The sequence below is a fragment of the Scardinius erythrophthalmus genome (assembly GCF_964197995.2).
Source record: "Scardinius erythrophthalmus genome assembly, chromosome: 22".
Taxonomy (NCBI): Eukaryota; Metazoa; Chordata; class Actinopteri; order Cypriniformes; family Leuciscidae; genus Scardinius; species Scardinius erythrophthalmus.
Window position 1 is genome coordinate 407,501 of NC_138242.1, and position 13,852 is coordinate 421,352.

General features: G+C 37.2%; 1 protein-coding gene across 1 annotated transcript in view; it reads left to right on the forward strand.

The window, feature by feature from the left end:
- tmx3b (thioredoxin related transmembrane protein 3b) overlaps positions 1–13,852 on the forward strand; it is a 36,537-nt gene that overhangs the window by 8,692 nt on the left and 13,993 nt on the right. Inside the window, exon 5 of the mRNA XM_081353178.1 lies at positions 2,427–2,472. Within this exon, the coding sequence (XP_081209304.1) occupies positions 2,427–2,472 (46 nt within the window). The remainder of the gene's footprint in view (positions 1–2,426; positions 2,473–13,852) is intronic.

Genomic DNA, 13,852 nt, shown 5'->3' on the forward strand with positions numbered 1-13,852 from the left:
TAACAATCTAATTTTTATTTGGTAAAATGTAATATTCTGACTGTTTGAGTTTTATTAAAATTAGCCATTGGTCATCCAGTGTCATGATAACCACAGATAAGCACCTCACTATCATGGCTAAATGTAACTTTATGGCTTCTATGGTATTTGTTTGAAAAACAGTAGCCTAAATACATTATTAAATACTGTAATCATATTCCATCAGTCCTTTAATACATTGTCTACATTAATAATATAATACAATTCAATATGTATATCCCACATTTCATGGTGCAGTTAATATTACTAGGCTAACGTTACAGTAAATCTGTGGTAAACGATGGGAATTTGAAGACGGAAAAGCCTTCTGACTATCGTTGCGCTCCGGGTTTCTCCTGTTAGTCAGCGCTGTTTCATCTGCCCTTAAACTGGTTTAAGTCAAAGAGTATAGAAGTAACAAGAGGCGAAACTCAATAGAACGTTCCATTGCAACAAACTCCCCCATGCGCAGAGCTGCAGCTCCGCCATCTTGGACTGAACGCAACACAGCTGTCATAGGATTGAACGATACCGGCTCAAATTCAAAAGCGGTTAAATTAACTAAAAAGTAGTTTCTAGTTTTTAATATCTCTAGAGCAGACATCCCATGTCTCCCGGAAGATCCGGGAGTCTCCCGCATATTGATAGCGGCTCCCTGATGCCCACAAATTAGCTAAAATCACCCGGAATCTAGAGCGAGCGAGCAAGAGCGCGCAGCTCCAAACCGTGTCCACACGGCAGAGAGGGCGAGGAAGCGAGATATCAACATATCAACCTAAAATATGGAACACAACTTGTTCAGATTTTTTGCTTTCATTTTCTTGCAGTTCTAAAGTAAAATATATTTTGTAATATATATATTTTATATAAAATATAAATAATTATATTTTTTAAATTTGTACATTTTAATAAACTCAAACTTATAGAACTTTTTTCTGTTTCACTTTCATAATTTATTTCACTTCAACAATAATCTGACAAATTAAAACAAGACCAACCATAGGTCTAAATTCCAAAGCATTCTTGAATTAACGTTACAACCATTTAAGGATAGTGATTTTCATGTTTATGCGAAAAAAAAGGTGACAGTTAAAGGGTTAATTTAGTGATAACAATGAATTAATAAAGCGATCATTTGCCAGGTTAGGTGTTCATATATCTCTGAAAGTAAGTTATGCGATTTAAAAAGCCCATTTCGAGTCTTGACAATTTCGACCAAATAACATTAGCAAACTGTTACTGCGGTTATGGGATAGCTTACATTAACGTTACAGCACCTGTTATCGTTTACGTTAGCTCACTTTAAAGTTAATAAAACCTTTTACTTTACCTCTCTGGATCTTTGGGGAATCTATGAAATGCTAGTTGATTGGTTGTACACTAGTTGTTGCAGTTGATGGCAGAACACTGTTTTTTTTTTCTTTGTTTCCAATTATTTCCAGACATAATGTTAATGCATTATGTAGTTGTGCTAACGGTAAAGCCGTTGGTTCAGTCCAAAATGGCAGCCGCGCTACCGAAGCGCCACCTAGTGGCTGTTGTCAAAACTGCAACGGAGTTTCGCCTCTTGTTACTTCTATACTCTTTGTTTAAGTCACGGATGTGTGTGTGTTCTTCGCTGACCTCAAGCGCTTCTCGCTGGATCTCGTGACGAGAGCGATCAGAGTAAACGCCTCTGCTAGTGAGCTCGCGCTGCGCTGCCGAGCGGATTAATGGTCCGTGTGCCGCGCGGTTCTAATGAGTTTTGTTCCGCTTTTGGCGCATAAACTTTATCTAACATTTATCGTTTACTTATTACATGGCTTGGCTGAATTCCAATGTAGAATGCGGTCTGTTATTTCTTGATATCAGACCGCTGCGAGCTATAACAGACCGTTGCCATGAAAAACAGCGCGTTGCTATGGACGCGGAACGGACTATTTTCTTTGGCGGAAGCAATACAATCGTTTTTAAAACAATAAACTCCTTTTTAAATCAATAATTTGTGTCAAATTAATTATTTATTTTGTAGGTAGCCATGTAATAAGCGGGATAATGTATAGAGAGGCGGTCGTTATAGCGAATAACAAGCCCTTCAGGCTGATTCAAGCTCCGCTTCGCGTCGGGGTCTCGCTAGGCCTGTCGGGCATGTTATTCGCTATAACGACCGCCTCTCTATACATTATCCCTTACATATCATTTTATAGAAAAAAAATGATATTGCGATAATTATCGTTATCGTTTTATCGCCCAGCCCTACTCAGGCGTAACTGCATGTTTTTAACTCAGTATGGGTCTCTCAGGCCACAGGACACATGAGAGGAGAACACACATCATATGAAAATCCCAGTGAGATGCTGACAGGTGCTGTACATGTTCATAACAGTTATTGCCGTGTCATGTGACTGCTTGTTGATGTGTTGATGCAGGAATGGCCTCAGAGTTCGGAGTGCGAGGATATCCCACCATTAAACTGTGAGTCTGTCACCAACATTATTAACAAATTAAAATCTCTGTGTCCAAAGTTGAAGAGTTTGGCAGCTGATTGATCCTAAAGGGATCATGACATCTTTTGACATATAAGAGGCCTTTGCACCATTAAAGCATCCTGCAAGTTTCATACCTTAACCCATCCTCATTATAAACAAAACATTCATTTATTCAAGCTCCAAAAACAGCTCGTTTTGATATTGCGATATCTGTGATGTCACACAGGTAAATATATTTGCATATGCCCGCCTCCAGAGTGAGACATCGACCAATAGTTATACATCACACCATAGGCTGACTAAAGGCCCCGCCCACTGGCGTTCAGTCGAGTTACGGCTGATTATAATGACTGACTCTGATACACTGATACAGTATACAGTGTGTGTTCAGATTATAATGACTGACGCTGATACACTGATACAGTATACAGTGTGTGTTCAGATTATAATGACTGACGCTGATACACTGATACAGTATAAAGTGTGTGTTCAGATTATAATGACTGACGCTGTCTACACTGATACAGTATAAAGTGTGTGTTCAGATTATAATGACTGACGCTGATACACTGATACAGTATAAAGTGTGTGTTCAGATTATAATGACTGACGCTGATACACTGATACAGTATACAGTGTGTGTTCAGATTATAATGACTGACGCTGATACACTGATACAGTATACAGTGTGTGTTCAGATTATAATGACTGACGCTGATACACTGATACAGTATACAGTGTGTGTTCAGATTATAATGACTGACGCTGATACACTGATACAGTATACAGTGTGTGTTCAGATTATAATGACTGACGCTGATACACTGATACAGTATACAGTGTGTGTTCAGATTATAATGACTGACGCTGATACACTGATACAGTATACAGTGTGTGTTCAGATTATAATGACTGACGCTGATACACTGATACAGTATACAGTGTGTGTTCAGATTATAATGACTGACTCTGATACACTGATACAGTATAAAGTGTGTGTTCAGATTATAATGACTGACGCTGATACACTGATACAGTATAAAGTGTGTGTTCAGATTATAATGACTGACGCTGATACACTGATACAGTATACAGTGTGTGTTCAGATTATAATGACTGACGCTGATACACTGATACAGTATACAGTGTGTGTTCAGATTATAATGACTGACGCTGATACACTGATACAGTATACAGTGTGTGTTCAGATTATAATGACTGACTCTGATACACTGATACAGTATACAGTGTGTGTTCAGATTATAATGACTGACGCTGATACACTGATACAGTATAAAGTGTGTGTTCAGATTATAATGACTGTAAGGACCATCCATTGGCCCAACGACGGAATCCAACGGCCTGGCGAAGGTTTAAAGCGTGTATGTCTTTTCAGCGATCCAGTGAAGTTCACTTAATTTATTGGAACTTAGTTTTAGTATTACTTTAGCTCTATGCGTAATCTGACTCCAATTTCAAATGATAACCAAATTTAGATCGTATTTCTGATTAGAAAATACTCATAAATATTGATTATGAATTAATTTAGATCTTTGATTATTCTGATTATCCCATACTTTCAATTATTCGTTCATTACGGACCTAGTGTCGCTTTGAGACGTCACGTCGCGACTGCGCGCTCACGATCACAAACCAGCCAGTCCTGAAATAGTCAGAGGGTGTAGTACAAATATTTTACCCTATGCGGTCGCACACTACAGACCCATAGGTGTAATTTATATAATATTTGTAGCATACAACATGCTAAGTCAGGGAATAGTCAGAAATCAGAAGGTCTCCTAAGATGTGCCCCATGGTCCATTCAAAGTGCCTTCAGTTTGATCTATTCTGGACAAGGATTTGCGGAAACACCAGACTACACATTAATCTACTGGAAATAATGATTTCAGAAGAATGCAGAATAAATCAAGGTTAACATTTATTTGTCAGGTAAAAATGTATCATGCCAATTACAGAAGTAAATTATTAAAAGCCAATTCAAAAATACATGACATCATTTACTCAAAGATGACTCTAAAAGTAAGTAATGTTTTCCTGACAGAGACACACAGTAATGTGTCAGGACCTTCCAACAGGAAAATACTGAAACATTACTGTGGGGGAAAGATCCTGGTAAAAGATTCCCAAAGTGTATTCTATTCCCTCGCCTTAAATACCAGACCAGAACAGAAGGGGGTTATACAAATGTTGTTTAGAGTTGGTTGGGCCAATCCATGTACCCCAGGGGGGTAGCACCTGGTTTCTTGAGATATCGTAAAGAGATATCAGCCAGAGAGATACAAGATTATCCTAAGTTCTCAATCTTTCTCATTAAACCAATGACTGCAATGAAATTAAGACCATTTTACCAGTCGCACTGTGCCCTTTAAAATGACATCAAACATGTAAAGGAAAAACAACACATTCACAAGAAACACCATATGTGTTAAATAGACATTCTTAATGAACTTTCAGTGCCTTGAGGAGGGAGAAGAGGAGGGAGAGGGGGGATGAGTTGAAGTCAAACAAAGGGACAAGGAGATACGTTTGGGCAGGACAAGGTTCTGTGCTCTGTCTTTGCTATCTGCTGTCAGGGGGCATTTTATGGCGTTATTGCAGGGTGCGTTTTGTTTTAGCAGGAAAATCAGTTCTTACATGACTGACGCTGATACACTGATACAGTATAAAGTGTGTGTTCAGATTATAATGACTGACGCTGTCTACACTGATACAGTATACAGATGTGTGTTCAGATTATAATGACTGACGCTGATACACTGATACAGTATACAGTGTGTGTTCAGATTATAATGACTGACGCTGATACACTGATACAGTATAAAGTGTGTGTTCAGATTATAATGACTGACGCTGATACACTGATACAGTATACAGTGTGTGTTCAGATTATAATGACTGACGCTGATACACTGATACAGTATACAGTGTGTGTTCAGATTATAATGACTGACGCTCATACACTGATACAGTATACAGTGTGTGTTCAGATTATAATGACTGACGCTCATACACTGATACAGTATACAGTGTGTGTTCAGATTATAATGACTGACGCTCATACACTGATACAGTATACAGTGTGTGTTCAGATTATAATGACTGACGCTGTCTACACTGATACAGTATAAAGTGTGTGTTCAGATTATAATGACTAACGCTGATACACTGATACAGTATACAGTGTGTGTTCAGATTATAATGACTGACGCTGATACACTGATACAGTATAAAGTGTGTGTTCAGATTATAATGACTGACGCTGATACACTGATACAGTATACAGTGTGTGTTCAGATTATAATGACTGACGCTGATACACTGATACAGTATACAGTGTGTGTTCAGATTATAATGACTGACGCTCATACACTGATACAGTATACAGTGTGTGTTCAGATTATAATGACTGACGCTGATACACTGATACAGTATACAGTGTGTGTTCAGATTATAATGACTGACGCTGATACACTGATACAGTATACAGTGTGTGTTCAGATTATAATGACTGACGCTGATACACTGATACAGTATACAGTGTGTGTTCAGATTATAATGACTGACAGTGATACACTGATACAGTATACAGTGTGTGTTCAGATTATAATGACTGACGCTGATACACTGATACAGTATACAGTGTGTGTTCAGATTATAATGACTGACTCTGATACACTGATACAGTATACAGTGTGTGTTCAGATTATAATGACTGACGCTGATACACTGATACAGTATACAGTGTGTGTTCAGATTATAATGACTGACGCTGATACACTGATACAGTATACAGATGTGTGTTCAGATTATAATGACTGACTCTGATACACTGATACAGTATACAGTGTGTGTTCAGATTATAATGACTGACGCTGATACACTGATACAGTATAAAGTGTGTGTTCAGATTATAATGACTGACGCTGATACACTGATACAGTATACAGTGTGTGTTCAGATTATAATGACTGACTCTGATACACTGATACAGTATACAGTGTGTGTTCAGATTATAATGACTGACGCTCATACACTGATACAGTATACAGTGTGTGTTCAGATTATAATGACTGACGCTCATACACTGATACAGTATAAAGTGTGTGTTCAGATTATAATGACTGACGCTGATACACTGATACAGTATACAGTGTGTGTTCAGATTATAATGACTGACGCTGTCTACACTGATACAGTATAAAGTGTGTGTTCAGATTATAATGACTGACGCTCATACACTGATACAGTATACAGTGTGTGTTCAGATTATAATGACTGACGCTCATACACTGATACAGTATACAGTGTGTGTTCAGATTATAATGACTGACGCTCATACACTGATACAGTATACAGTGTGTGTTCAGATTATAATGACTGACGCTGATACACTGATACAGTATACAGTGTGTGTTCAGATTATAATGACTGACGCTCATACACTGATACAGTATACAGTGTGTGTTCAGATTATAATGACTGACGCTCATACACTGATACAGTATACAGATGTGTGTTCAGATTATAATGACTGACGCTGATACACTGATACAGTATACAGTGTGTGTTCAGATTATAATGACTGACGCTCATACACTGATACAGTATACAGTGTGTGTTCAGATTATAATGACTGACGCTGATACACTGATACAGTATAAAGTGTGTGTTCAGATTATAATGACTGACGCTCATACACTGATACAGTATACAGTGTGTGTTCAGATTATAATGACTGACGCTCATACACTGATACAGTATACAGTGTGTGTTCAGATTATAATGACTGACGCTCATACACTGATACAGTATACAGATGTGTGTTCAGATTATAATGACTGACGCTGATACACTGATACAGTATACAGATGTGTGTTCAGATTATAATGACTGACGCTCATACACTGATACAGTATACAGTGTGTGTTCAGATTATAATGACTGACGCTCATACACTGATACAGTATACAGATGTGTGTTCAGATTATAATGACTGACGCTGATACACTGATACAGTATACAGATGTTTGTTCAGATTATAATGACTGACGCTCATACACTGATACAGTATACAGTGTGTGTTCAGATTATAATGACTGACGCTGTCTACACTGATACAGTATAAAGTGTGTGTTCAGATTATAATGACTGACGCTCATACACTGATACAGTATACAGTGTGTGTTCAGATTATAATGACTGACGCTCATACACTGATACAGTATACAGTGTGTGTTCAGATTATAATGACTGACGCTCATACACTGATACAGTATACAGATGTGTGTTCAGATTATAATGACTGACGCTGATACACTGATACAGTATACAGTGTGTGTTCAGATTATAATGACTGACGCTGATACACTGATACAGTATACAGATGTGTGTTCAGATTATAATGACTGACGCTGATACACTGATACAGTATACAGTGTGTGTTCAGATTATAATGACTGACGCTCATACACTGATACAGTATACAGTGTGTGTTCAGATTATAATGACTGACGCTCATACACTGATACAGTATACAGTGTGTGTTCAGATTATAATGACTGACGCTCATACACTGATACAGTATACAGTGTGTGTTCAGATTATAATGACTGACGCTCATACACTGATACAGTATAAAGTGTGTGTTCAGATTATAATGACTGACGCTGATACACTGATACAGTATACAGTGTGTGTTCAGATTATAATGACTGACGCTGATACACTGATACAGTATACAGTGTGTGTTCAGATTATAATGACTGACGCTGATACACTGATACAGTATAAAGTGTGTGTTCAGATTATAATGACTGACGCTGTCTACACTGATACAGTATACAGTGTGTGTTCAGATTATAATGACTGACGCTGATACACTGATACAGTATACAGTGTGTGTTCAGATTATAATGACTGACTCTGATACACTGATACAGTATACAGTGTGTGTTCAGATTATAATGACTGACGCTGATACACTGATACAGTATACAGTGTGTGTTCAGATTATAATGACTGACGCTGATACACTGATACAGTATACAGTGTGTGTTCAGATTATAATGACTGACGCTGATACACTGATACAGTATAAAGTGTGTGTTCAGATTATAATGATTGACGCTGATACACTGATACAGTATACAGTGTGTGTTCAGATTATAATGACTGACGCTGATACACTGATACAGTATACAGTGTGTGTTCAGATTATAATGACTGACGCTGATACACTGATACAGTATACAGTGTGTGTTCAGATTATAATGACTGACGCTGATACACTGATACAGTATACAGTGTGTGTTCAGATTATAATGACTGACGCTGATACACTGATACAGTATAAAGTGTGTGTTCAGATTATAATGACTGACGCTGATACACTGATACAGTATACAGTGTGTGTTCAGATTATAATGACTGACGCTGATACACTGATACAGTATAAAGTGTGTGTTCAGATTATAATGACTGACTCTGATACACTGATACAGTATACAGTGTGTGTTCAGATTATAATGACTGACTCTGATACACTGATACAGTATACAGTGTGTGTTCAGATTATAATGACTGACGCTGATACACTGATACAGTATACAGTGTGTGTTCAGATTATAATGACTGACAGTGATACACTGATACAGTATACAGTGTGTGTTCAGATTATAATGACTGACGCTGATACACTGATACAGTATAAAGTGTGTGTTCAGATTATAATGACTGACGCTGATACACTGATACAGTATACAGTGTGTGTTCAGATTATAATGACTGACGCTCATACACTGATACAGTATACAGTGTGTGTTCAGATTATAATGACTGACGCTGTCTACACTGATACAGTATACAGTGTGTGTTCAGATTATAATGACTGACGCTGATACACTGATACAGTATACAGTGTGTGTTCAGATTATAATGACTGACGCTCATACACTGATACAGTATACAGTGTGTGTTCAGATTATAATGACTGACGCTGTCTACACTGATACAGTATACAGTGTGTGTTCAGATTATAATGACTGACGCTGATACACTGATACAGTATACAGTGTGTGTTCAGATTATAATGACTGACGCTGATACACTGATACAGTATACAGTGTGTGTTCAGATTATAATGACTGACGCTGATACACTGATACAGTATACAGTGTGTGTTCAGATTATAATGACTGACGCTGATACACTGATACAGTATAAAGTGTGTGTTCAGATTATAATGACTGACGCTGATACACTGATACAGTATACAGTGTGTGTTCAGATTATAATGACTGACGCTGATACACTGATACAGTATACAGTGTGTGTTCAGATTATAATGACTGACGCTGATACACTGATACAGTATACAGTGTGTGTTCAGATTATAATGACTTACGCTGATACACTGATACAGTATACAGTGTGTGTTCAGATTATAATGACTGACTCTGATACACTGATACAGTATACAGTGTGTGTTCAGATTATAATGACTGACGCTGATACACTGATACAGTATAAAGTGTGTGTTCAGATTATAATGACTGACGCTGATACACTGATACAGTATACAGTGTGTGTTCAGATTATAATGACTGACGCTGATACACTGATACAGTATAAAGTGTGTGTTCAGATTATAATGACTGACTCTGATACACTGATACAGTATACAGTGTGTGTTCAGATTATAATGACTGACTCTGATACACTGATACAGTATACAGTGTGTGTTCAGATTATAATGACTGACGCTGATACACTGATACAGTATACAGTGTGTGTTCAGATTATAATGACTGACAGTGATACACTGATACAGTATACAGTGTGTGTTCAGATTATAATGACTGACGCTGATACACTGATACAGTATAAAGTGTGTGTTCAGATTATAATGACTGACGCTGATACACTGATACAGTATACAGTGTGTGTTCAGATTATAATGACTGACTCTGATACACTGATACAGTATACAGTGTGTGTTCAGATTATAATGACTGACTCTGATACACTGATACAGTATACAGTGTGTGTTCAGATTATAATGACTGACTCTGATACACTGATACAGTATACAGTGTGTGTTCAGATTATAATGACTGACGCTGATACACTGATACAGTATACAGTGTGTGTTCAGATTATAATGACTGACTCTGATACACTGATACAGTATACAGTGTGTGTTCAGATTATAATGACTGACGCTGATACACTGATACAGTATACAGTGTGTGTTCAGATTATAATGACTGACAGTGATACACTGATACAGTATACAGTGTGTGTTCAGATTATAATGACTGACGCTGATACACTGATACAGTATAAAGTGTGTGTTCAGATTATAATGACTGACGCTGATACACTGATACAGTATACAGTGTGTGTTCAGATTATAATGACTGACTCTGATACACTGATACAGTATACAGTGTGTGTTCAGATTATAATGACTGACTCTGATACACTGATACAGTATACAGTGTGTGTTCAGATTATAATGACTGACTCTGATACACTGATACAGTATACAGTGTGTGTTCAGATTATAATGACTGACGCTGATACACTGATACAGTATAAAGTGTGTGTTCAGATTATAATGACTGACGCTGATACACTGATACAGTATACAGTGTGTGTTCAGATTATAATGACTGACGCTGATACACTGATACAGTATACAGTGTGTGTTCAGATTATAATGACTGACGCTCATACACTGATACAGTATACAGTGTGTGTTCAGATTATAATGACTGACGCTGATACACTGATACAGTATACAGTGTGTGTTCAGATTATAATGACTGACGCTGATACACTGATACAGTATACAGTGTGTGTTCAGATTATAATGACTGACGCTGATACACTGATACAGTATACAGTGTGTGTTCAGATTATAATGACTGACGCTGATACACTGATACAGTATACAGTGTGTGTTCAGATTATAATGACTGACTCTGATACACTGATACAGTATAAAGTGTGTGTTCAGATTATAATGACTGACGCTGATACACTGATACAGTATACAGTGTGTGTTCAGATTATAATGACTGACTCTGATACACTGATACAGTATAAAGTGTGTGTTCAGATTATAATGACTGACTCTGATACACTGATACAGTATACAGATGTGTTCAGATTATAATGACTGACGCTGATACACTGATACAGTATACAGATGTGTGCTCAGATTATAATGACTGACGCTGTCTACACTGATACAGTATACAGTGTGTGTTCAGATTATAATGACTGACGCTGATACACTGATACAGTATACAGTGTGTGTTCAGATTATAATGACTGACTCTGATACACTGATACAGTATACAGTGTGTGTTCAGATTATAATGACTGACGCTGATACACTGATACAGTATACAGTGTGTGTTCAGATTATAATGACTGACGCTGATACACTGATACAGTATACAGTGTGTGTTCAGATTATAATGACTGACGCTGATACACTGATACAGTATAAAGTGTGTGTTCAGATTATAATGACTGACTCTGATACACTGATACAGTATACAGTGTGTGTTCAGATTATAATGACTGACGCTGATACACTGATACAGTATACAGTGTGTGTTCAGATTATAATGACTGACGCTGATACACTGATACAGTATACAGTGTGTGTTCAGATTATAATGACTGACGCTGATACACTGATACAGTATAAAGTGTGTGTTCAGATTATAATGACTGACGCTGATACACTGATACAGTATAAAGTGTGTGTTCAGATTATAATGACTGACGCTGATACACTGATACAGTATACAGTGTGTGTTCAGATTATAATGACTGACTCTGATACACTGATACAGTATACAGTGTGTGTTCAGATTATAATGACTGACTCTGATACACTGATACAGTATACAGTGTGTGTTCAGATTATAATGACTGAACGCTGATACACTGATACAGTATACAGTGTGTGTTCAGATTATAATGACTGACTCTGATACACTGATACAGTATACAGTGTGTGTTCAGATTATAATGACTGACGCTGATACACTGATACAGTATACAGTGTGTGTTCAGATTATAATGACTGACGCTGATACACTGATACAGTATACAGTGTGTGTTCAGATTATAATGACTGACGCTGATACACTGATACAGTATACAGTGTGTGTTCAGATTATAATGACTGACAGTGATACACTGATACAGTATACAGTGTGTGTTCAGATTATAATGACTGACAGTGATACACTGATACAGTATACAGTGTGTGTTCAGATTATAATGACTGACTCTGATACACTGATACAGTATACAGTGTGTGTTCAGATTATAATGACTGACGCTGATACACTGATACAGTATAAAGTGTGTGTTCAGATTATAATGACTGACGCTGATACACTGATACAGTATACAGTGTGTGTTCAGATTATAATGACTGACGCTGATACACTGATACAGTATACAGTGTGTGTTCAGATTATAATGACTGACGCTGATACACTGATACAGTATACAGTGTGTGTTCAGATTATAATGACTGACTCTGATACACTGATACAGTATACAGTGTGTGTTCAGATTATAATGACTGACGCTGATACACTGATACAGTATACAGTGTGTGTTCAGATTATAATGACTGACGCTGATACACTGATACAGTATACAGTGTGTGTTCAGATTATAATGACTGACTCTGATACACTGATACAGTATACAGTGTGTGTTCAGATTATAATGACTGACTCTGATACACTGATACAGTATACAGTGTGTGTTCAGATTATAATGACTGACGCTGATACACTGATACAGTATACAGTGTGTGTTCAGATTATAATGACTGACGCTGATACACTGATACAGTATACAGTGTGTGTTCAGATTATAATGACTGACGCTCATACACTGATACAGTATACAGTGTGTGTTCAGATTATAATGACTGACGCTGATACACTGATACAGTATACAGTGTGTGTTCAGATTATAATGACTGACGCTGATACACTGATACAGTATACAGATGTGTGCTCAGATTATAATGACTGACTCTGATACACTGATACAGTATACAGTGTGTGTTCAGATTATAATGACTGACTCTGATACACTGATACAGTATACAGTGTGTGTTCAGATTATAATGACTGACTCTGATACACTGATACATATACAGTGTGTGTTCAGATTATAATGACATGACTCTGATACACTGATACAGTATACAGTGTGTGTTCAGATTATAATGACTGACTCTGATACACTGATACAGTATACAGTGTGTGTTCAGATTATAATGACTGACTCTGATACACAGA